Source organism: Notechis scutatus, chromosome 5, assembly GCF_049901735.1.
Source record: "Notechis scutatus isolate UNSWTSFEM ecotype Mainland chromosome 5, rNotScu1.2, whole genome shotgun sequence".
NCBI classification, from domain to species: domain Eukaryota; kingdom Metazoa; phylum Chordata; class Lepidosauria; order Squamata; family Elapidae; genus Notechis; species Notechis scutatus.
In genome coordinates this window covers 68875628-68901439 of record NC_142013.1, presented here as the reverse complement: position 1 = coordinate 68901439, position 25812 = coordinate 68875628, and the positions used below count along the sequence as shown (strand labels likewise).

Sequence of the window (25812 nt, the reverse complement as noted above, 5' to 3'; positions counted from 1 at the left end):
ACAGGACCACCTGGATGGCCTATGGTGAGCTCACCTCTTGTCTCCTCTCTATAGCTAGTTCTCCTCCTCCTCCCTGCTCCTCTCCCTCACCGGCTTGCCTTTTCCTTCTCTGCCAGTCATTGCTTTATCCTCAGTCGGCTCTACTCTCTGTCCCATGGATGATTTTTCTCCCTGCTCCACAGCTGGGCCCCACTCACTCACCAGCTCACCTTGTTATTCTCCACCAGTTTGTTTTGCCTCTCCACTCACCTCATTTCAATGGGCCTCCGGGCTCTTGGGTAGGCCTCTCAGGTGCAGCTGGGCTTCTCTCAGCAGACCAAGTTCCCCGTGGATTGTTTTCCTCCTATTTCTCCAACCTTTCCTCTCCTTTTCCTTTCTCCACTTTTTTTATTTCTTTCTCTTTGATTTATTCTATGATTTATCTTTCCCTCTCCACTTCTCCTCCTATCATTTATCTTATTTAATAGCAACTTTTCTCCATGTGATGTAACTATCTTCATAAGTTCATAAAGGAGTGGAGTTGCTGTTTACTTATATACAGTATTTGCCCTAGCAATCTCGGTTGGAGTGTGGTTTCTTCCTAGATGTTTCTTCCTTGGTTAAGATATTATTTCTTCCTTGTCTGTTTATCCAGGGCCGTTCCCTGCTAATTATTTTCCAATTAAGAGAGAAAGAGACAGATAGACAATCACTGACTGATCGACCCACTCGCTCGCTCACTCACTCTTCCTACTGTTGATATTTAGGAGAAGGGAGAAATAGAAGAACTTGAAAGGCAGAAGAACTCAGTCATTCTGAAGAAGAAGGAAGGCTGAGGAAGATTATTGCCCTCTGGCCACTCATATCCAGAAAGTATCAGGAAGAGGAGCACCTGATACCTCCAGACTTGGAAGTGAATGGCAAGGAGAAAATCTGAAAGGCAGTAGTGTAGGAAAATAAGCTGGCAAGGCAGAAACAAATATTTGTCATGCTAGAAAAAGCCATTATGGCCAGATGATTTCCAAGGTACCAAGAATGTTGACTTGGGAAGGTATGGGGGGAAAAAGCTGGAACTAACATTCTAGAGCACAGACAGATGATAAGGATTTAATATCTGTGTACTAAAGTGAACAGTTAGTATTTGACTTCATTTTTGTCTTTAATGAAGACATGAATCTAATCAAATAGCATCCAAAAACATTCTGGATAGTAAGCCAATTTCTGTATTACATGACTGGAAAGATACACAACCATCCCTTCATCTAATGTGAACCCTGATATTAATTTTTATTGTGAACCTCTGTAGATAATGAGTTACTTTTTATTTATTCCTCTTTCTATTTTAAAAATCTGGTGAAGATGTCAAAAGACATCACTATTCTCTACAGCTACCTTTTGTTAAGTCTATAATATTCCTCTCTATTTTAAGCAGCAACTGATAATACCTGAAAGTCTAACATAGCGACATATCTGCAATCTTAAATTTCAGCAGAATTGCTGGAATAATTTGTCTGGATGATTTCTTAATGGGAAAATCATGCCACATTTATGTTACAAATCTGTATTCATTATTAATTATTTTTTAGCTCAATGCTACTTAAACACCTGTCAATGTTTGCTTCACAGTAAATCAAGTTTCTGGCTTTCTGTCTTGTTTAGATTATTGGAGTGAAAGTGATAAGGAAGAAGTAGACACACCTTCAACACCTAAACAAGACAGTCCACCTCCACCATATGACACATATCCACGACCTCCTACAGTAAGTGATTATGTATAATAATTAGTTGTCATTATTCAGAGCTGTCTGCATAAATGCTTTCAAATTCAAACATCACCTATTTATAGCACATATGAGCAGTTATGGTGGATGATATCCAAGTTATCTTTTGTAGATGCTTGCTACTAGGGAATCCTGCTTTTACATTTTTCTATCAAAATATAGGCAAACAGCCTAAATTGGTACAGAAACAAGAACAAGCTCTTTCGCGCTTTTGCCTGCTTCATTGCTTCAGGTTTTCAGTGCTTTCACAGAGAACATAGGCCTAACGTACTGTGAGATCATGTAAAATCAGTAGCACGTGATCTCGTGCTATTGATCTCGTGTGATCTCATACTTTAGGCCTCTATTCTCTGCGAATTGAGGCCTTGACGTTTACAAACAGATGGAAGGCTCCAGTCTTTCAGTCCTTCCCTCTGTTTGCTGTTTCCTTACCAAAGTCTGCAGGGAGATTGTGTTCCTGTAAGCTTTGGCAACTCTTTTCAAAAAGCTTTTGTGGCACCAGTGGAGGTTGGGAGGAGCGGGTGCATCCCTCCGAAGCTTTGTTTCCACTGGCAAAGGCTTTTTGAAAAGGGCTGCCGAAGCCTAAAGGGACTTAATATTCAAGCACTTCAGCAATGAGAAAGGAGGCACGGAAGGTTGCACATGGCCTTCCGGGCCTCTTTTCTTCCTGGTGATCTGCTTGATGAGGCCTCCGATGACAAAAAGGGAGGCCTTGTCAAGTGGAGGCCTTGTCAAGTGGATCACTGGCAAGAAAGGAGGGATTCCCAGCCTCTTTTTTCATCACCGGAGGCTTTGTCCAGCCCTTTGCTGATGAGAAAGGAGGAAGCAGGCAAAGAAACAGGCTGGAGAGGAGACAGATCTTCATAAAGTAAGTCACTCGGTGTGGCAAGATTATGGGGAAGCAATTGTGGGGACCCCAGGGGAGAGAGAATGAAGTATCTGTGGGTCGGGGGAGGCCTTGTGTGGTTTGAAACTGATGGCCTGTTCCATCACCCCCCCACATGGCCTTCCCCACCCTGAGATATCTCATGTGAAAGGAGGGAGTGATTGCGTTCAAGGTACGAGATTCATTCCTACGAATCCTTGGGTTAAAAATGGAATGGGCAGGATCCATTATATTCATAATTTGAGGACTACATGTAAAGTGTTAGCTAAAACTGTTAAAGCTTCTAGTTCCCATTTAAATAGCAGAGCAGCATTTGTTAAAATCTTAGAATATCCAAAAAAGAACTAGTTTTAATTGCATATTGCCAAACTTAACTAACATATAGGCAAGATGGCTTTGACCACTATATAATATTTTTCAGGAATGTATGTATATATCTTCAGATGAAAATATATCAATTCTTTAACTTTTTACTTGGAAAAAAAAAATAACTTGGAAGATGGATGTTCTTAAACTTACAATACAGCCAGATATTATATTCTATATTTTAAACAACTCCTCTGAAAGCCATTTCCGGCAGCATCCAAGTCAGGGGGTATCAAATTCAAGGCCCGCAGGCCAGATGTGGCCCATGGGGTGCTTAGATCTGACCCACAGGGCCCCCCTGGAATCAGCAAAGGACTGGCCCATGGTGCCTCTGTCGGCCCTCCCGGGCACCATTTTCACTGGCAGAGGGCTACGGGACATTATTACAGGACAATATTATTTGAAAGATAGATAAAATTAAATAAAATATATAAAATAATCAATAATGGAGATGGCAATATACAGAAGGTAAAAAGCAATTTAAAATTAATTAATTAAATTTATATGACATCCATCTCATTAATAAGATGACTCTGGACAGCTTACAAAAAGCAAAGATAAATTACTGTATAAAAACAATTAAAATGTGAAAAACTATATAAAAAACTAGAATCAAGGAGGCAAATGGCAGAGGAATGAGATCTTCTTATCCAATAAACCGGGGGTGGGATTCAAATAATTTAACAACTGGTTCTCTGCCCTAATTACTGGCTGGGTAGGCGTGGCTGGGTACTCATGTGACTGGGTGGGCTTGGCCAACTTGACATCACTCACATGGGTGGTGCCTGTATGGGCCAGGCAGGGTTGGGGAAGGAATCCAGGGGTCTTCAGTGGGCAGGGACAGAAGGAAAGAAAGAAGGAAGGAAAGCGCCCTGCTGGTTAGGCACTGAAGCACCACCACTGCCGCTGCAGTGAGACAGAGAGAGAGAGGGAGGGAGGGGGAGAGAGAGAAAGAAAGCACACTGCCACCAGCCCTGGTATAACTCTCTGAGGTTGGATTGGATCACCCTCACCCTCCCTCTCTCTCCCTCCCTCCCTCCCCCCTCTCTCTGTAGCAGCAGTGGTGGCGCTTTAGTGCCTGGCAGGCGAGGCGCTTCTCACTTGGCTGTTTTCCCTCTTTTTTCTCCCCACTCCTCCTCTTCCTCCAGACAAAAGCTGTTAATATCTAACCCTATTAATAATATCTCTTCTTCATCTTCTGGATAAAGCTTCACCTGCTTTAGGCAGGCTTAGAAAGTCTGCCAGTGCTGTTCCTTGCTTGTCAATGCTTAAGGAGAATTAGGGGCTAGAGGCAGTTAATATTCTCATCTCTGCTACAGGTGAGGCTGTCAGAAATACAACCTCTTCTCCAACTCTCTGGCACTAATGAGAGACATGGCTCTACTGCCCAGGGGAGGCAAGGCCTCTCATTTTGTACACACCATCCGCTGCTGGCAGATACACACATATGGGTGGTGTGGCAGGTCCATCCTGGGCACAGAAGTTCTGCCACTAGCCCAACAGCCTGGCCCAAGCCACGGTTTTTTTAAAAAAAATATTTTCCCTACCGAAAATTGGAAGTGAACCTCTGCCTGGGTAATTAGGGGGAGACTCTCCACCCTGCAAAAAACAATGGCTCAAAAGTGGCTCCTCTGCCACCCTCCCATTCCCCCACTGCCTTCCCCAAACACTTTCCCCCATTGCAAACATGGCGTGCCATTTGGGAAATGCCTGGAATGCAATGAAGCTCACCCACTCGTTTCCCACTGGCAGGCTGGCTAATGGGGTGAGAGGAGTGGCAGAGAAGCAAGAGGGGAGCCAAATGGATAGTAACCCCCTAAAAGAAGGAGGCTGAGGGAAAATGCATGTGCTATGGCATGCTGCAAATGCCCCTCGCTCACCCCTTTGCCTGGGAAGGAGGTGCCTTGCCTGCCACGGCTGCCAACTGGCGTGGGGGTGGCCAGGGACTGCAAAGCTGCACCGCCCGCTTCACCCCTTTGCCAGCCGGCTCTCACCTGCTGGCCCGTGCTCTTCGGCCGAGCGTGGTGGGCCTGGACCACATCTCCCTCCCCCACTGTTGACTTTGCCTTCCAGCCTGCGGGGCTCACACTGCTCTGCTGACCATTGCTGCCCATGAAGGTAAGGTTCATGGCAGGGGAGGGAGATCTGTTCCAGGCCCTCCATGCTCGTCCAAAGGGTGCAGGCCGGCAGGTGGGTGGGGGAGGGTGATGAGGACAGTGCAGCTTCGTGATCCCTGACCTGCCTCATGTCCACTGACAGCCGTGGCAGGTGAGGCACCTCCTCCCCAGGCCCCCATCCATTCCCTCCAACAGCCAAATAAATCTAGGCAAAAAGCCAGCCACATGAGGAGTGGCTGAGAGGAGATGGGCAAGGGTCAGGGTCAACTACTGGTGCTAGCTACCAGTTTGGGTGAACCAGTGCGAATTTGATGAATCCTACCACTGCCATAAACCACTTCTAGATTTCTAGTCTCTTCCAATGTGTATCTTTATATGACATATCATCTTAAGAAATATGACATCTTCTCAAGAAATAGCAGGGATACTTTTGCTTTAAATTCTCCTGTGATCTACAATTAACAGAGCAGTCTGAAGGATATTTTCTGAATTATCTTTATGAAAGCAGTTCATTGTAATGCATATTCCTAATATGCATGCTTTTTTCAAAAAAAGGAATATATAAATAAAAGAACTGTAATTATAATCATTTACCTAAATAAATATTGTATACTTATTTTACATTTCTTCAAGCCAGAATGTCAATTTCTATTGCAGATGAGTTGTGCAAGCCCTTTTGTGGAACCAAAACACAGTCGACTGTCATCTACTGAAACTTCCCAGTCCCAATCGTCACATGAAGAGTTCCGTCAGGAGCTGGTCGGGAGTACTACTGATTCTCCAATCCGCAAAACAGCAAGCCAGCGACGGTCTTGGCAGGATTTAATAGAAACACCGCTGACAAGCTCAGGGTTACACTACCTTCAGACTCTGCCTCTTGAGGATTCAGTGTTTTCTGATTCTGCTGTTCTCTCTCCAGAACACAGGCGGCAATCAACTCTTCCTACCCAGAAATGTCATCTGCAGGATCACTATGGCCCTTTTCCTTTAGAGGGTGAACAAATACAAGTTTTAAATGGGAATGGGGGAAAGCCCCGTAGTTACACTCTGCCACGGGACAGTGGGTTCAACTATTGCTGCCATTCGCTTTCTGTCAGTGCTTCAAGCCATCAAGAAGAAGTGCCACAAAAAGAGCAAGAAGAAGAGGAACAAGAAGGAAAAATTGCAGAAGAAAATCAAGTAGAAGAAAGTAAGCATGAATCATATTGCTATCATTAAAACAATTTTCATAGAAATAATTGAATACTGAGAAAAATTGGATTAAATATATGGTTTCAAATTTACTTCTTTCTGCACATGGTGGAAATAGTTTCTCTAAATATAGTTATGCACAATACTTCATAAAATATATTTAAAAACTTTATTTATTGCATAGTAATTAATGAAGGCATTGTCATAATTATTAAAATTATAATAATTTTAATAATTATTGATAATTTTAATAATTGTTTGGCCACATCCTTGCTTGCTGACGTATGTGTGACTTGTGTGTGTTAGGCGTTTTTTTTTAAATGACTGGATCTGCAGAATTTTGGAAAGCAAATGTTTCATGGAATATGAGTTTCCATTTCCTAAAGTGAATGAAGTTTAGGATGTAAAATAATCTCTTTCTGAAAAGTATGCTCATAGTCTATTACAACATAGTTAATGAGCAGCTCAAAGATTGCATGTTGTTTTCTTGGAATCATTTATTGTTTGCATTTGTACAGTTGTACAGTCAGATGAAGGAAATAATTAATTCTAACTGGATGCTAATTTAAAAAGTAAATGTTCAGTGAAAGATCTTTTCTCCACTATTGCAATATTTTCTGTTGCATGTGCTGAGTTCAGGAAAAGAAACAGATATAGAGTATAAACATATTAAATGCTGAGTGCAGAAGCTGAAGCCTTGTTACTATGGTTACCAATGTTACATTCGCATTACTGACTCTTACTTTCTCTGTATACCCACACATATACATACACATATAGTAGCCTTGCATTCAAAAGCAAATGGAAATTTTTGAGAAACACGGTTATAATTTCCAAGCTTATGACTATTGCATTTTCACACACATGAATGAAGGCTTGAAATCTTCATATATTTTCTATGGCTGAGAACATTGTACTCACTATACATCAAAGAAAGAAAATGGTTGCTATAAAAAATAATGTAAAAAAATAATAGTAGCATCTCCCCCAGTTAGAACAGTCATAGTTTTTTTCTAGCTCCCTTATGAATTTAGTAGAATATTTGAAATTTGCGAATTGTTGGCTAAAACATTACTATATGTAAGTAGTATAGGTAGTCCTCAACTTACGATCACAATTGAGCCCAAAATTTCCATTGCTCAGCAAGACAATTGTTAAGTGGGCTTTGCCTCTTTTTACGACCTTTCTTGCTGTGGTTGTTAAGTGAATCACTGCAGTTGTTAAATTAGTAGCATGATTGTTAAGTGAATCTGGCTTCCCCATTGACTTTGCTTGTCAGAAGGTCACAAAAGATGATCACATGACCCCGAGACTCTATAACAATCATAAATACATGCCAATTGCCAAGTGTCCAAATTTTGATCACGTGAACACTGTTGATGCTGCAACAGTCATGAATGTGAAAAACAGTCATAAGTCACTTTTTTCAGTGCTGTTATAACCTCGAATGGTCACTAAACAAATGGTTGTAAGTCAAGGACTACCTGTATGTAAATTATTCCATTGATTTCTTTTCAAGAAATTCTGGATAGGATAGACTTAAGTGATAATAAATCACTTTAGTATAATAAACATACACAAATGACACAATGTTTTGGATGTCCCAGGCTATAAAATGGTATCAAGTAATATGTATTGTAGTAGAATAGAAATGTACCTGATTTGTTGAGAATGTGTGAGTGATAAATGAATATCAATTGAATACAATATAATTAATACAAAATAAATATGTTGAGATACTTGGTTGAATGGAGAAAATGTATGAGATTCAAAACAAATTATAAAGCAAATAAATGTAGAAAAAGTTAATGGATTGTGAGGAAAGGAGGAAATGTGGTGGAATTAAGTTGATCATATCCTCAGGATAAAAGACAAATGTAGGGAACAAAAGGCAATGTCTAATGAAGTATATTGACATGATAGAAATAAGAATGTTTGATAATTAAATAGGTATGGAGACCTAGAGTGAAAGGTGTTAGTTTAAACTAGATTTGGTTAGATTTTATTTTCTCTTATGTCTTTAATTTCTTTGGTTTACTCCTTATATTTCTGTGCTTTGCCTCATGTTGCTTACCATAAAATGGATTAAGATAATGGATATGTATGTACATACATATATCTAATAAGTTATAGTGCATGGTTGAAAGTGCACAACATGTGGTACAAAAATCACTCTTCCACAATTCAATAATTTAGATTTAATCTGTATCTACAGTATAAATGTATAAACTAAAAAACACATTTACTTTATATTTTTAGGAGTGCCTGTATATAGTATAAAAATGAGTTAGAATTGTAGGGATTTCATGTTTGATTAGTACAGTCATACTTAAGCCCTCAACAGCTTCAAAATGCGTCAAATTTAGTATTCAACTCATTTTGAAGCAGAAATGTTATCCCAACACTTGTCTTTCTCCCGGTAGTTAACATGTAAAAAAAAAAAAACTTGCTGATATCAGCTGCCTCATGTCTCGCTATTTTTTCTGGCCAAAATAGTGAGCCACATGGTAAGTCACATGATTTTCTCAGTACCTGTCAGTTTTAGTGTTGAGCACATCTTCTGGAATGAATTACGAGGACTGAGGTGCCACTGTATAAGTTAAACCAGGGGTCTCCAACCTTGGCAACTTTAAGACATGTGAACTTCAACTCCCAAAGTTGCCAAGGTTGGAGACCCCTGAGTTAAACTGTTCTGTAGAGGTTTCAAATGGCCTTGCTATCTATTTCAATGAAAGCATTTTCTGGCATACATGCATATGTGTAGAAAACCTTGGGGGAGGGCTATGAAACAGCCATACCATAACTTTGATTTACTCTGGCTGCTTCACAGCTTCAGAAAATTCCAGGAACTGTTATACTCATGAAACATCATGGAACAATTTGCAACACCTGGTACAAAGTACAAAAATACAGACTCCAGTTTCTCATTTATTTTCTTCTTAAATATACTGCAACCTGTTTCTGGATTAACTGTAATTTATATAAGTATCTTGGGCTTAATTTTATAGAACATTCATATTGCATTTTACCGATAGCAAAAAAAATTGTCCTGGAGCAGCAATAAAAAATGAATCTCTACCTTCAGGCTTACAGATAATAGGGTAACTTATACGGAAAAGATCAGGAAAGGGGGTATGAAACAGCAGCTAATTCTTAAAGTTACAATTCATATTATAACTAACATGATGACAACATAATAGTGTGGTTATCACCAGGTTAGAATTGGAAAACCAGAAGCAATTGGTCCTGCAGGAGATGTGATAGTTTTCTTCCTGAACTGTACAACTTGGAAATCCATCGCAAATTCTGATAATATTTGTGTGTGTGTGTGTGTGTGTGTGTGTGTGTGTGTGTGTGTGTGTGTGTGTGTATATATATATATATATATATATATATATATATATATATATATATATATATATATATATATATATGTATATATATATGGCATTCAGCTTTGTTCGGTATTTTCCACGTCATAGTAGTGGTGCTTTTAAAGTTGTAGCAACGTTTCAGCAGAATCTCATCTGCCATCATCAGGCTTTTGTATAGTGTTTGTCTGATGATGGCAGATGAGATCTGCCGAAATGTTGCTACAACTTTAAAAGCATCACTACTATGACGTGAAATACAACAAAGCTGAATGCATTGTACCAAAAACTTAAGAATATATATATATATATATATATATATATATATATATATATATATATATATATATATATATTCATTCATTCATTCATTCATTCATTCTTAAGTTTCGCGGTAAATACCCCAACGTTTCACGGGTAAATACCCCAATGTTTCGGCAGAATCTCACAGACAGGACAGACAAACAGAAGATATTAGAAACACCAATCAAGCAGAACACAGCAAACTCCAAGACCAATAAACACAGACCAAGACTCCCAACCAATCAGGATGAAGAAAAAACAATTCTGGCACAGCAATAGGCTAGCTCCAAATTTAAACTGAAACAACTGTAAAAGTCTGACTCACAGATGAACACAATACAGAAGCCTGATGATGGCAGATGAGATTCTGCTGAAAAGTTGCTACAACTTTAAAAGCACAACTACAATGACGTGGGAAAATACCCAAGCAAAGCTGAATACCATATATATATATTCATTCATTCATTTATTCATTCATTCATTCGTTCTTAAGTTTTTGCGGGTATTTATATGCATGGTATTCAGCTTTGTTCGGGTATTTTCCCACGTTATTATAGTTGTGCTTTTAAAGTTGTAGCAACTTTTCGGCAGAATCTCATCTGCCATCATCAGGCTTCTGTATAGTGTTCGTCTGTGAGTTAGACTTTCACAGCCGTTTCTGTTTTAAATTAGATGCTAGCCTACTGCTTTGCCAGAATGGTTTTTTCTTCATCCTGATTGGTTGGGAGTCTTGATCTGTGTTTATTGGTCTTAGAGTTTGCTGTGTTCTGCTTGATTGGTGTTTGTACCCTGTTTCTCCAACAATACGCCCTCCCCCAATAGGAAGTCCCACCATGTTTTATAGGCATGAAATGAAATTAAGCCCCTCCCCCCCAAATTAAGGCCTATATTAAAACATGCGAAATGGGGGGGAATGGTGGGGGGGCTTGCCATTAGGAAGTACTTTTGTTGCACACCCGGATATGGTGCTGCCTGCGTTGACCCTGATACGAAGTGCCCCACCAATGCCGAGGTCAACATCCAAGTTGTCGCCGCCCACCCGCCTGAAGATGCAAGGGGGGGAATTAAGTCACCCCCAAAAAGACGGCCTAGCCATTTTTTCGGGGCTCAAAAAAAAAAAAGACCCGGCCTTATTATATGAGAAACACAGTAATATCTTCTGTCTGTTTTGTAGCTATTTTTTGTCTTGATTGGCTGGCAACATTGTGTTTCCTGTATTGGAGGCTTTTAGTGCGGCTTGGCTCCGAGTAAACGGACAGCTATAATTTATTAGGAAGCTAGGTTTCGTCTGGGTGCCTGGTTGGGGTGTGTTTGAGCTGGAGGTATCGGGGGGCGGTCTGTTTGTGCCCAGGTGTTTGCCTGGCTTGTGGTGTGGAGATTTTTTTGTCTGAGAGTGCAGGCTTCCAGATAATTGACATCTGGTGGAGTCATCTCTTCTATTCATGCTTTCAGGTCTTTTTTCAATCTCTATGCCCCCCCCCCCCTGATACCTCCAGCTCAAACACACCCCAACCAGGCACCCAGACGAAACCTAGCTTCCTAATAAATGATAGCCGTCCATTTACTCGGAGCCAAGCCACACTAAAAGCCTCCAATGCAGGAAACACAATGTTGCCAGCCAATCAAGACAAAAAAAAAACAACGTACAAAACAGACAGAAGATATTAGAAACACCAATCAAGCAGAACACAGCAAACTCCAAGACCAATAAACACAGACCAAGACTCCCAACCAATCAGGATGAAGAAAAAACCATTCTGGCACAGCAGTAGGCTAGCACCAAATTTAAAACAGAAACGGCTGTGAAAGTCTGACTCACAGACGAACACTGTACAGAAGCCTGATGATGGCAGATGAGATTCTGCTGAAACGTTGCTACAACTTTAAAAGCACAACTATAATGACGTGGGAAAATACCCAAACAAAGCTGAATACCATGCATACATACATACATACATACATACATACATACATACATACATACATACATATATATTCTTAAGTTTTCGCAGGTACTTACATGTATGTTATTCAGCTTTTCTCGGGTATTTTCCCACGTCATTATAGTTGTGCTTTTAAAGTTGTAGCAACGTTTCGGCAGAATCTCATCTGCCATCATCAGGCTTCTGTATTGTGTTCAAAATTTGATTCTGCTTTTTTTTTTTGGTTAGGAGATTTCCCCCTCTCTCTTTCTTATAGATATGATTTCTCAGTATCTCCTGCTAATAGCAGGTGAGAAGATCATACAACTACTGAGCTTGCTCAGTTTCATCAATTTGTTTTTGTTTGTGTTTTTATCTTTGAGTCATTTTGGCTCCTACTGACTACCTGGACCAGTTACTTCAGTTTTCTTGGCAAGATTTCAGAAGTGGCTTCCCATTGCTTGTTTCCTATGACTGGCCCTAGATCACCAGCTGGCTTTGTGCCTGAAGAGTTTCTTGCCTATTATTTTAAGCACTGCACATATTGTCCTATAAGCTGCTAAATCTGTTGGTTATACAGTTTATTAGAATAGACCTGGAATATAAGGGCATACTGTGAAATGTTTCAATTCACTTTAGGCTTTTATGTGATAGATTACTTTTGTCTACCGTGTTTCTCATAAAATAAGGCCGGGTCTTATTTTTTTTTGAGCCTCGAAAAAACAGCTAGGACATCTTTTCAGGGGTGTCTTAATTTCCTCCCACACACACACCCCAACCTAGAGTGCTCCATGCGCAGTCACCTCTCCATGACGCCACTTCTATCGGCTGATGAAAGCTCCCCAAAGGCAGAGTCACCAGCCGCTTCTATCAGCTGGTAGAAGTGGCCTTGTGGAGAGTTGAGTGCGCATGGGCCGCTCTAGGTGGGGGTGCACATGGAGGAGGAAATCTATCGGCCGGTAGAAACAGCCTTGGGGCGAGTGCCCACATTCACTCCCCTCGCTACGAAGCCGTTTCTATCGGCCAATGGAAGCTCCCCAAAGGCAGAGTCACCAGCTGCTTCTATTGGCTGGTAGAAGCGGGTTCGTGGCAAAGGAAGTGTGCGTGGGGCACTCGCCCTGAGGCTGCTTCTACTGGCCGATAGAAGCAGCTGGTGTCTCTGCCTTCGGGGAGCTTCCATCTGCCAATAGAAACAGCTTTGTGGTGAGGGGAGTGCATGTGGGCGTTTGCCCCGAGGCCACTTCTACCGGCCAATAGAAGTGGCTGGTGACTCTGCCTTCGTGGAGCTTCTATTGACCGATGTTCTATAGGTAGTAGATTGGGGTATTCTATGTGCAGGGTGCTCCTAAAGGCAAGTTTTCTCCCCCCGTTCCCCCCGTTTATCTTCACCTCGTGTAATTTTAATGAACGATGTGAGAAATGGTGGGGAAACGCATGGATTAAATAGGCCTAAATTTTGGGGGTAGGGTTTAATTTCACCTCATGCCTAGAAATCATGCTGGGCCTTCCTATTGGTGGAGGCCGTATTGTTGGAGAAACAGGGTAATATTAAGACCAACACATATCTGAAAATTAATGTCAGTAAATATTAGAGCAATATAAGGCAGGGTGTAAGTAGAATACTGCCTGAGGTCTCATGAATAGTAAGATATTATGCCTTCTGTCAGTCCTCTTGAAAAGATTCAAAAAGGCATTTTACATATGTGTAATATGCTACTTATTATGGGCAGGATTATTCCAATCTATATATTGGAAAGGATAGAATAATTTTTACTAATCACATAGCAGCAGGGCAGATTGTACATAACAAAAGTATAGCTATATCTGCCAACTAGTCTGAACAAGGATTCCATTATCCCTCAATCATATCATTTTTAAGCCCAATGAAGATGTAAGGGGGTGCACAGTGACCTCTATTTAAGGAGATTTCCACTGACACAAATAGAAATTCTTCCTAGAGGAGAAAAATAAAGGAGTTTTCCCCAGGATTTTAGTGTAAAACAATGTGTTAAACTTACAGCATCTTCTATATCCAACATTCAGTTTATGACTAGGGTTCCTACAGTTACTATTTAAACATGAAAACAATTGAGTCTTGTATCAGCATATATAGTTGACACTATCATTCAAAGGCCATCTAAAAAGCCCTTAACCTGCTTTTTTTACATTCTCTCTGTAGGTGATCTTTATCCAACTAATATCCCTCTCACACACTGATTATCATTTCTAATAGGTACTTCTCTTGCATTAATCTCTGGGCCAGTCTAGGTATTCATATGCAGGCTTTCACTGTTTTAAATAATAAATTACTCCAGTGGTGGGATTCAAAAAAAATTTCTACTGGTTCTGTGGGCGTGGCTTGGTGGGCGTGGCAGGGGAAGGATACTGTAAAATCTCCAGTCAAAGGTGATATTTTCTGGTTCTCCAAACTACTCAAAATTTCTGCTACTGGTTCTCCAGAACTGATCAGAACCTGCTGAGTACCACCTCTGAATTACTCCCTAAAATGTAATGTAGTTTACAAATGCATAGAATATATATGATTTCTCAATGTGAAGGACATTGGAGTTTTTATTGAATATATCTGAAGTAGAGTTTGAAACTTTTCTAGATTGAAATAGGCTTTTCTCCATACCTTTATAATTTCAGGGATGTCACTATGATGTTAGAAATTCCCACAGGCTTATGAAAAATGAAGGCAGATAGAGACAAGCAGACTGGCCCAAAAGAGGAGGCCAGATAATCTCTTAGAATAGGAATGAAGGTTTGAACATTATTTCTAACACCCGGCGTACTGAAGTTGTTCATATTCTTGCAGTGTTTTCCTCAGTAAATTTTACCTAGGCCTTGGTTTATGTGAAATGGCCTAATGGGATCATTCCTGCCTGCGTCATGAAGCTTGATAGCCAATTTCAGCAATTTCTTATTTCAGTTGTAACAGGCTTTGAGTGACTAGATCCACATTGTAACAACTAACACACAAACCTGTTAAATAGTGGAGACCTAAATCTGGACTATTTGGCTGGTACCCAAGTAGCTCTTCCCATGTAATTATGGGCATAGATTCAATTGCCCACGCTAAATGACAGGCATTTGCTGGTCCAGTCCACGGGTGTCTCTGTACTATAGTTTGGATGAAGCCTGTCCAGTTGGGATCTTGTTTTCCGGCCCATTAAAAGTTCTACCGGGCTTCTATGTGTGGTGGCACTAGGTGTGATATGTTGGTCTAATAATAGTTTATCAATTTTTTCCTTCCAATCTCCTGGGACCATTCTGGCCAGTATCTTCTTGGTTGATTGCACCATTCTCTCTACTTTTTTTTCCCAATACATTTTTTATTTTTGTTTCTTTAAATACATCTTTGGGTGAACAGTGTGGTTCCAGGTCTTTCTCCTCCATGCTGCATCGAGAGCCCAGGACGGGTTGACTCCTTCCTATGATGTCATAGCTGAGTCTGTACTAAGATATAAAAGCCAGCCCATGGGAGAGACCCCAGCTTTTGACTCAGCTCCTTTCAGTCAGTAGCTGTGTCTCTGAAAGCGTTCTGTTAGATAGCAATCACCAGCGATCTTCAGTACTTTTTTCCTCTCTTCAAGCAGCTCCCAGGGATCTGGGCAGCTGCTCTTCCAGGAGAGCCCTGCAATGTTGGGAGCAGCGTCACAGAGCTCTGTGCAGGCAAGCTGGGCAGTGTCTGCAGACCTCCCCCACGCCTGCAGTTTGGAGCGATCGTAAGCACGATCGGCAAACTGATAAGAGCTCAAGCCAGCTGATCGTGTATCTGGTTCCTGTATTTTTCCCTTGCTGACTTCGCTCGGGGCTCTGTATAACCTAAGGAGCGATTCTTCAATCTTGGAGCCTGTTTTCCTGTAGTCAGTGGCCATCTTGGATTCAAGCCTTCCACCACGAGGTGAGCGGCCATTTTGTAAGGCCGGGGGCCATTTTTACCCTAAGGGGCTTAATAGAAACATTTCTAAACAGCTTCTTTCTGACGCAAGAGCCTTTATTTTACAAATGGAGCAAGATAAGGCTCTGGCAGAGCTTTCCCCCCCCAGTGGAACAGTCTCTTAAGCCCAATAGGAGAAAAAGATGTAGGCAACGCACCCAATCAGTCCAGAGGGAGGTGGCTGCTAAAATCAAAGCTAAGGCTCTAGCACCTAAGAAGGCAACTCAGGCTGAATTGAGGGCAGAGAGGCGCAGACATGCAGCTCTAGAGAGGCAGTTCAACAGAACTATTCAACAGAAGGGGGTGCAACTACAGCATATTTCAGGTGATACTCGTGGGCCCCAACCAAGCCCTCCCAGGGGAGGAGAAGTTATCTATGAGCCTTTCCATCCTCCATCCTGGTCTCCTGAGCCTCTTACTGTACAGTCAGATCCTCAGGATTTAAGCAGATCTAGGCCTTATTTCCAACAGGCTTCTGTGCACTATGCTCCTCCCCCTCCCTCCAGGCCTTGAACCTCTCCTCAATCTAGGCCTGAAGCTACCTTCACTCCCACAGCAGTGGGCCTTCGGCCTTCTGCCTCTACCTTTGAGCATAGACCAAAGGATATCCAAGATGTAGTCTCATCAGCCATTAGGCAGGGATTCTTCAACCTCTGGAAAGGGTTCAGGCCCTTCTCCCTTCTCAATCTATAAGTTCCTTGCCTCATCATCCTGATTTACACAGGCCTCAGGACCTCAGGGTCCATTCTTCTCTACCAGAATGGGAGGAGGTTGATGAGGAAGGAAGGCCTTCACCATCTGAACACAGTTACTCCTCTCATTCAGAGTGTGAAGAGGATGAGATTTTTGACCAAAATCTTTCAGAGGAAGAGGATTCTCGCCCAGAGCAGACATCCTCTGCATTGGTCTTCAAACCTACTCTCTTCAGACCATTACTCAGCAAGGCCTTGGTCACTGCCAAGCTGTCACCAGAGGAAGTGGCTCCCGAGCCACAAGGAAATCCCTCTAGCCAAGGGGATTCGCTCTTCTCCAAGCCTGTAGTGCATGCAGAGGTTTTGCCTTCTCCCATTTTGTTCCTGGACATGGTCAAGGAATATTGCGCTTCTCCTTCGGCAGGTCCTCGACCATCTTCTCTAGATAAGCGTTTCTACAACATCAGAGCAGCCCTTGGCAATGCCCTGGCAGTGCCTTCTGTTGACATTCCGGTTCTGGCCTCGTTCTCATCTTCTGGAACTCCCATGGAGCCAGAAGATATCCTGAAACCGGATGATAAACATTCCGAACAGACCCTCAAGCGCAATCACCAGGCTGCTGCTTGGGCTGTTCGGGCTTCAACAGCAGCATCCTTCTTCACCAGGGCATCCATACGGTGGCTGCGCCAACTCCAGAATAGATTGCCTGCTCCTGACTTTCGGTCTCACCAAGACCTTAATAAGATTATTGCAACGGCGGAATTGACTGCGGATGCCACTCTCAATTCCGCCAAATTTGCATCCAAGGCCATGGCATCTTCTGTAGCAGCAATAAGACTTTTATGGCTCCAAAATTGGCAGGGGGAGTCACGCCAAAAATGGAAGCTGGCATCAGTTCCTTTCGCAGGCGATAAGCTTTTTGGCGATGCTCTGGAACCTTATATCATCGAAACCAGAGATAAACGTAAAATTCTCTCTTCCTCTGGGAAGAAAGCCGACTATCGCCCTGCTCCTTATCGCCCTTCTGCCTTCCGAGCGGAGACCTCATCTCGCTTCCCCCGCTCTCACAGGCCATACTCTCAACGCCAAGACCAACGGGTGGAAACATCTGGCAGGCAACAACCTTCTACTGGTAAACGGCCCTTTCAGGGGGGAGGGGGTCGTTCCTTCCGTCGCTCTAAGTAATCCCTCGTTCTCCCCACCCATCGGAGGCCACCTAGCCTTCTTTGCCTCCAAATAGGAGGAGTCAACGACGGGTGCCTGGATGCTCAGCACTATTAGGTCAGGGTTACAATTGGATTTCCTAACCCCACCCCCCAAATTTTTTTTTATGTGTCCTGTGTCTCGGGACATTTCCAGGCAAGCCCCATTCAGCACCTTCTTGAAATCAGACTATTCAACCTGTTCCCCCGTCTCAATGGGGACGTGGGCTTTACTCTCGCCTTTTCATCATTCCCAAAGCCTCAGGGAGATGACGAGCCATCCTTGATCTAAAATTTCTCAACCAATTTGTAAAATACAGGCAATTTAAAATGCAGACTCTGCATTCTCTTTTAGAGAGCGTTTGGGAGGGCGACCTCCTCTCTTCCATTGATCTCACTGAGGCTTACCTCCACATCCCAATTTGGCCGCATCATCGACAGTTTCTCCGTTTCTGTTATCAGAATACCCATTACCAGTATCGAGCACTTCCCTTCGGCCTCTCATCGGCTCCAAGGGTCTTCACAAAGGTTCTGGCAGCATTGGTGGCATCTCTGCGTTCTATTCCAGTGAGGATCCAGTGCTACTTGGACAACATTTTGATTCTTTCCTCTTCCATCCTTGTGGCCCATCAGGATCTGCAAATTACCCTGTCATGTCTCCAGAGCCATGGATTTTCCATCAACATCAAAAAGAGCTAGCTCTCTCCTACAACCAAATTGTAACACTTGGGAGCAGTCATCGATACCATGTCGTTCCAGGTTTTCCTGTCCCCAGCTCATGGAAAGAGCCTTGCAGAGATCATCAGCCAGATCCAGCAACATCAAATTGTCCCCCTGTCACTGCTGTCCAAACTTCTGGGGAAGATGGTTTCCTGTATTGGCATCGTCCCGTGGGCTCGGTTCCACTCCCGAGCCCTCCAATGGTTCCTGCTTCCCTACCAACGAGCAGGAACCAGCCACTCATCCATCAAGGTCCCACTCCTGCCACAAATCCGGAGATCTCTCAATTGGTGTCATTCCACATCTATCTGGAGGGGACTCCTGTTCAGGGACCCAGACAGGCTAGTGATAACTACCAATGCCAGCGTCCTGGGTTGGGGTTCCCATATGCAGGACCAGACAGCTCAGGGCATTTGGTCCAGATTGGAACAGACCCTTCCCATAAATTGGCTAGAGCTCAGAGCTATTTGTCTGGCTCTCAAGCATTTCAGGCAATCAGTGACCGGCTCTCATGTTCTAGTCCTTACAGACAACATGGCCACAAAGGCTCATGTCAACTGGCAAGGGGGGACGAGGTCCAAATCCCTCATGAGAGAGGCTCTACGGCTGGGGTTATGGGCAGAGAAACACCTGTTATCGATCTCAGCGGACCACATCTCCGGGGTCAACAACTCCCAGGCCGACTGGCTCAGCAGGAGCCTAGTCGACCAGGCAGAATGGTCCATTCCTCCATCTCTATTCAGGGATCTTTCCCTCAGATTCGGAACACCGGAGGTGGATCTTTTCTCCACTCCTCAAAACGCCCAAGTCACCAGATTTTTCACCAGGTTTCCTTGCCAGGGAGCGGAGGGGACCAATGCTCTTTGTTGCAGATGGCCCAAGGGTCTCCTCTATGCCTTTCTCCCGCTTCCCATCATTCTGGCAGTAATTCGGAAGATGTTGGAGGAACGTGCGGAGCTCCTCCTCCTGGCACCCTATTGGCCAAGGAGGCCCTGGTTTGCAGACCTGGTCAACCTATCGGTGGCTTCTCCTTGGAGGATCCCTGCCCATCTAATCTCCCTTCACCAGGGGGCCCTGCTCCACCCAGAGCCCCAGTGGTTTAAGCTGACCGTGTGGCACATGAGCAGCAGTGGCTAGAGGAGGCTGATCTTCCAGAAGGGGTCATCCTCACTATCCTGGCTTCTCGCAATCCTTCTACAAGGCGCACCTGGAAGGCTTTTTCCCGATGGTGCCTCAGGGAGGGTCTTTCTCCTGCTTCAGCCCAGTTGGCAGAAGTTCTTAGCTTCCTTCAGCATCGGCTGGAGAGAGGTTTGGCCCCCAACACCTTACGCAGGCAGGTTGCGGCCCTCTCCTCAGTCCTTTCATTGGGTTCGCTTCCTTCCTTATCCCATCGCACTTCAGTCAGGAGGTTTTTGAAAGGGGCTTCCAACCTGCACCCTCCGGTGGTTCACAGGTATCCTTCCTGGGACCTTCATTTGGTCCTTAACGCCCTTACAAAGCCCCCCTTTGAACCCCTTAGAACAGTGTCTCTCCGTTTCCTGACTCTGAAGGTAGTGTTCCTTGTTGCCATCACTTCTGCCAGAAGGGTTTCCAAGCTTGCTGCTCTTTCCATCAGACAGGACCTTTGTTTCTTTCACGATGATAGGGTTGTTCTTCATCTGGACCCCTCATTTATTCCGAAGGTTAACACCTGGTTTCACAGGTCCCAGGACATTGTTTTGCCTGACTTCTGTCCTCTCCCGCACCATGACTTAGAGCAGCAGTGGCACACACTAGACGTAAGAAGGGCTCTTAGAATATACATTAAGCGCACTTCCTCCTTCAGGAAGTCGGAAGCCATGTTTGTTTCCTTTTTCCCTTCTCACTTGGGACACAAGGCCTCTTCTCCTACTATTAGCAGGTGGGTCAGGTCTTGCATTGAGCAGGCCTACAAAGCTGCGGCCCTTCCAGTTCCCCGAGGTCTGATGGCACTCTCTACCAGAAGTGCGGCCACTTCTGCTGCCTGGGCAACCCAAGCATCCTTGGAGAAGTTTTGTCGTGTGGCTACGTAGACTTCCCCGTCTCCTTTCATCAGACACTACCGTCTGGATGCCTTTGCCTCAGCGACTGCAGCCTTCGGCAGACGGGTGCTTCAACGAGTAGTTCCACAGTCAGTGTGATGAGCCAGACGAGGACCCGCCTGTGGACATGCAAGCTTTGGTATGTCCCATCCTGGGCTCTCGATGCAGCATGGGGGAGAATGGCTGTTGGTAGAAGTTACCATGAACGCCGTTTCTATCTATGCTGCAAGAGAGCCCAGCCCCTCCCTTGATTTGTCTGGAGAGGGTACGACATTTTCTGTATTTATTTTGGGCTTTCAGAGACACCTTTTAGTCTGTCAAGTATCTTTGCCAAAGCTGGGGTCTCTCCCAGGGGCTGGCTTTTATATCTTAGTACAGACTCAGCTATGACGTCATAGGAAGGAGTCAACCCGTCCTGGGCTCTCTCGCAGCATAGATAGAAAGGGCATTCACGGTAACTTCTACCAACTCCCATTTTACATTTTAAAACAAACATGACCATAATTGCATATTCCTACTATTAACATTCTTATCTGATTTAATATTATTACATATTATCAATTTTATCATTAAATATTCTCATATGTTACTTTATATTAATCTCTATATTCTTAATGTCATTTAGTACATATTCTTGTAGTAGTCATATTTGCAAAATTTATTGAATTATATCATTCAATTAGTCATTCATAAATTCATCTTAGTATATATTATCCAGTATTTATCCCCTTTTTAATGTTAATTATACCACCGTTATATTTTTAAAACAATATACTGTATATTCTCCATCAGATTCCACATGGCATTTCTTGCCCTATACTATCATATTAGTTTTCATGTATATTCCATAAACAATTATAAAGTTTAAATAATAATCCTATAATAAAATTTTATTTTCATATTTATTCCAAGATATTAACCCTTATTTTTATTCTAATTGATACTTTATATATCTTTAATGATAATTCTATAATAAAATATTAATTCCAGATTTATCAAAGTTAATAATTATATATCTTAACTAATGAAACACCCATTCATGTGGAATCCTTATTCTTCCCTTCTTCAACCATCGTCTCTTACTCTCCTTACTATATTACTTATTCTCTTCCTAGCTTGCTTTCCATTTTCTATCAGTTTTGACCCTTTCTCTTGCTTGTTCCTCCTTTCTCTATTATATTCCACTGTTTCTTTTTCCAGTTATCTCATTCCCCCCATCCTCTCAAAATCTTTCTGTAATTTCCTTCCCTGTTTCTTTACCCTCAGAATATTCTCCCATTGATTTATTACATCAGTCATTAACATTTTAAATTTAATTTCCTTTTTATCCTTTCACTTTATTTGTTGCTTCCTTTGCTCTGTTTTGCTGATTTCTCTTCTATTTAACTTCTACTCCTCCTGCATTCCTTGTCCTTCTATAGTTTGCGATGCCAATTTTCTTCTATGCTCTGTATTTTATCCAATAAGTCCAAACTTCTGTTCATCATTTCTTTTATAACTTGAAGTTCCAACACAATATTGCTTTACTTATTTCACTCATTTTTATTTTGCTTGTTTTATTTTTGTGTCCGATTATCTAATTGTTCTGCAGTCTTTATTTAAACTAGCGTCTTTTTTCAATCTCTAAGTCCAATGTCCTTAAGTCTTTGTATCCCAAATTTAATCAGTCTATTCCTTTTCAAAAATCCAAAATATCTTTATATATTCCTCCACCATTTTAAGTTTAATGTTCCAAATTTCTGGGGTCTTTTTGTAGTACAGTTCCTTTTGTTTTACTTTAAATTCCTCTTTAAATAGATCAAAGTTTAAGGGATCTACAGGATTTTTTTTAACAGTAGATGACGGTCTTATTCCAGTTTTCACTTTCCACTCCCCCCCCCTTCTTTAAACTTTCATCAGATTTGCCAACATTTTCAAATGTTAGTTATTTTCTTTTTTTCACAATTACAGCATTTTAGATAATGCCTGTCCATCGTCAAATCCTGTGCAACCACCAATTCCAATTTTATATTCTTTTTTGTAAAAAAATTTCCGTTTAAATTGTTTCCCATTTGAATTTTAAAGATTAAATTCTTTACGTTTTCCAAATTTTTCTCTCACTTTAATATTGCTGCCAGTCCCGTTCTTTATGATATCTCTTTTCTGTTATTTTGTTGGGGTTACCTTTTGAAGTTCAGAAGTATTTTCACCCAGTTCACACACCATTCACTGACTCTTTGCTCCACTACAGTCTTAGGTTTTCAGCCTGCCTCCCATCTTCATGGCAGCCATTTTGACTGCCACTACAGCTCATCTTCAGAGGGGGTTTTCCTTATGAGGGAGGAGAGATGCGGCACTCCTCTACCTATCAGATGGTTTCCCTTTCTTCACCACTCCTCCAGGGTGGTTCTGGTTCCGATTGGGACCCTCCGATGAGAAGAGCTTGAAGCGAAGCCACAGACGATTGTGGAACTTGCATTGACTGTGATGGTAGTACCTTTCTCTCTGCTTAACCATTACTCAAGGGGTGTGCTGCCACTGATAGGGCGTGGCAGATTCCCTGTCCCGCTAAGAAAATTTCCACTTGATTTGCCATGAATTGGGCCCATTGTCTGATACCACAATGTTGGGTAGGCTATGTGTGGAAAAGAGTTTCCTTAACACTTTAATTATTGCTTCTGCTGTGGTAGTGGTCTACTTTGAGCCACTTGGAATAGGAATCTACCACTATTAAGAATGTATGGCCCTGCGCTGCCCTGCCAAATCTATATATATGCAGGACCATTATGACTTAGGGGTCTCCCATTCATGTGTGGATGCTGTGGTTGGCGCCGGTCTGGATTCCTGGAATGGCCAGCATGTTGTAACCCATTCCTCTATTTCTTTATCCATTCCAGGCCACCAAATGTAACTCTTGGCCAATGCCTTCATTCTAACAATGTCAAGGTGACCCACATGCAATGTTTCCAATACCGAGTCCCTTAATACTCGGGGTATTACAACTCTGTCCCCCCATAGCATACACCCTTTTAGTACAGACAATTCCATTTGGTGAGTTTTGAACAGTTTGAATTCCACTCTACATACTTCCCTCTGGCCATCCCCTCCACACCCAGTTTAAAATTGGCACCAAAGTTCTGTCATTGGCTGTCTATCTCACAATTTCGGCTGCTGTAATAGAGCTGCTCAGAAAGTCCTCAGAGTTTTTGATTAGGAGAATGTATGTGGCTGGGGCAGGGTCCTCAACAAGGTCTGGAAGTGGGGAGTGGCAGAACGTGTCTGCATTGTCAATGGTTTTGCCCGGCCAATGGATGAGGCAATACTTATAAGCAGCTAAGAACACAGTCCATCTTGTCACTCTTAGGATAATATGTTTGGGGTTGGTTGGCTCCCAGCTATGATGTCAAGGAAAGGTTTAAGGTCCGTAATTAATTCAAAGTCTCTTCCATAAAGGTACTCATGGAATATGTTGACCCCTGCCACTGCAGCCAATGCTTCCTTGTCCAGCTGGCTGTAGTTCCGTTCTGCCTTGGAAAGTGTTTTTGAATAGAATGCAATTGGGGCCTCATTACCATTTGGCATCCGGTGGCTAAGGACCGCCCCTATTTCAAAAGGGGAGGCGTCACAGGTTAACACAAAGGGCAAAGTCTCATTGTATTGTACAAGGATGCTATTCGAAGTTAAAAGTTCCTTTATGGCAGTGAATGTGGCTGCTTCGTTTCATCCCCATTTACAGTCTGCCTTTTTATCAAGTAGTCTGTAAGGGTTCAGCAACAGTCACTTTCTGCAGCAGAAAAATACTGTAAAAGTTTAGTAAGCTGAGGAATGCTTGAAGTTCTGTCTTATTTGTTGGAGGTGGGGCTTCCCATTTGCTGTTAGTAGGGTGTATGCCCATCCCATCAATTAGATATCCCAGAAATTTGACTTGGGGCATGGCTACCTGGCATTTTTCTTTTTTAACTAAGTCAGGCTTCCTGAAATCTACTCAGTACTATCTGTAACTGATGATTTAATTGCTCTTTGCTGCTGGCAGACAGGAGGAAATCATCAAATAAGGGACCACCCCTGGAATGTCCTCTAGGAGATGTTCCATTATGCTTTGGAAAAGTCCTGAAGCCATGCTCACACCGAAGTGCAACTGGTGGCATTTAAATGTTCCTCTGTGAGTTACAATAGTCTGTGCTTATGCAGTGGCATCATCTAACTGCTGATATGCATGGGCTAGATCAACTTTTGCAAGAGTTTTTCCTTTTCCCAGGGAATGTAACAGGTGTTGTACAACTGGCAAGGGGTAGGCGCTTTGTTGTAATGCCCGATTTATTGTGCATTTGCAGTCAGCGCAGATGAGGACTGAGCCATGTGGCTTGACTGGAGTAACAATAGGTGTCTCCCACCTAGCATGGTCAACCGGCTCCAAAACCCCTTGGGCAATTGCTCATCAATTTCGGGTTGTAGAGCAAAAGGAACCCCACACGGCTTCATTCTGATGGGCAGAAGTGGGGTCTAGACTGAAAGATATAGGAGTCCCCTTATACTTGCCATTGAAAATGTCCTGGAACTCCTGCAGCATTTGTCTTCTTGGAGGATATTGATGCCAGTCACTTCCAGTCCTAGGGCATCGAACCACTCCATCCTGAGCAGGCTGGACAGAACCTTGTCCACAATGGTCAGTTTTAGATGACCCACAAATTCCTTGAATGCTATTTTGAAAAATCTGCTTTCCAGCACTGGAATGTAGTTGCCTTGGTAATCTTTTAAAAGTATCTTTTGAAGTTTTAGTTGCTGCCTAGTTCTTTCTGGGACTGCTTTTTTATGTTCTTCCAGGACATCACAGATAAGTAAGATCCTGTTTCCACCTCCATTTTGCATGGAGTGCCCTCAATCTGGACTGATACATGGATCTTTTTTTAGCAATAAGCATCAGCATGTCCCACAATTGTCTGGTGTATTTCTCCCATTTCAGCGGCTTGGTCATTCCCTCGTTTGTTCTTAATGAATGGGAACCTGTGGGCTCCCCATTGTGAGACATATGGTCATGTAGAGGAATTAGGTTGTCTCTGCCAGCGTGAAGCTGGCTGTGATGCCTGGCAGGCTCTTGATATGTGCCCTTTTCATTCACATCTTTGGCATATAGCGTCTTTGAACCTGCACTCTGATCTAGGGTGATTTCCATCACCCCAGCACACCAGAAAGGTTTTTTTCCTTTTATTGAGGGTCCTACCTTTCTATCAGAGCAGATGCGGTTGATTTCATCATCCTTTTTGGAGGATCCTCCGTGCTCTGTGCTCTCTTGGTGTACT

General features: G+C 42.7%; 1 protein-coding gene across 6 annotated transcripts in view; it reads left to right on the top strand.

Moving 5' to 3' along the window:
• CNKSR2 (connector enhancer of kinase suppressor of Ras 2) overlaps positions 1-25812 on the top strand; it is a 264189-nt gene that overhangs the window by 201114 nt on the left and 37263 nt on the right. For 4 of the 6 annotated variants that reach the window (XM_087966919.1, XM_087966922.1, XM_087966920.1 and 1 more), the window contains 2 exons: positions 1606-1739; positions 5787-6318. In XM_087966919.1, the coding sequence (XP_087823045.1) occupies positions 1606-1739; positions 5787-6318 (666 nt within the window). The remainder of the gene's footprint in view (positions 1-1605; positions 1740-5786; positions 6319-25812) is intronic. The other 2 variants (XM_026674911.2, XM_026674913.2) reach the window with 1 other exon arrangement.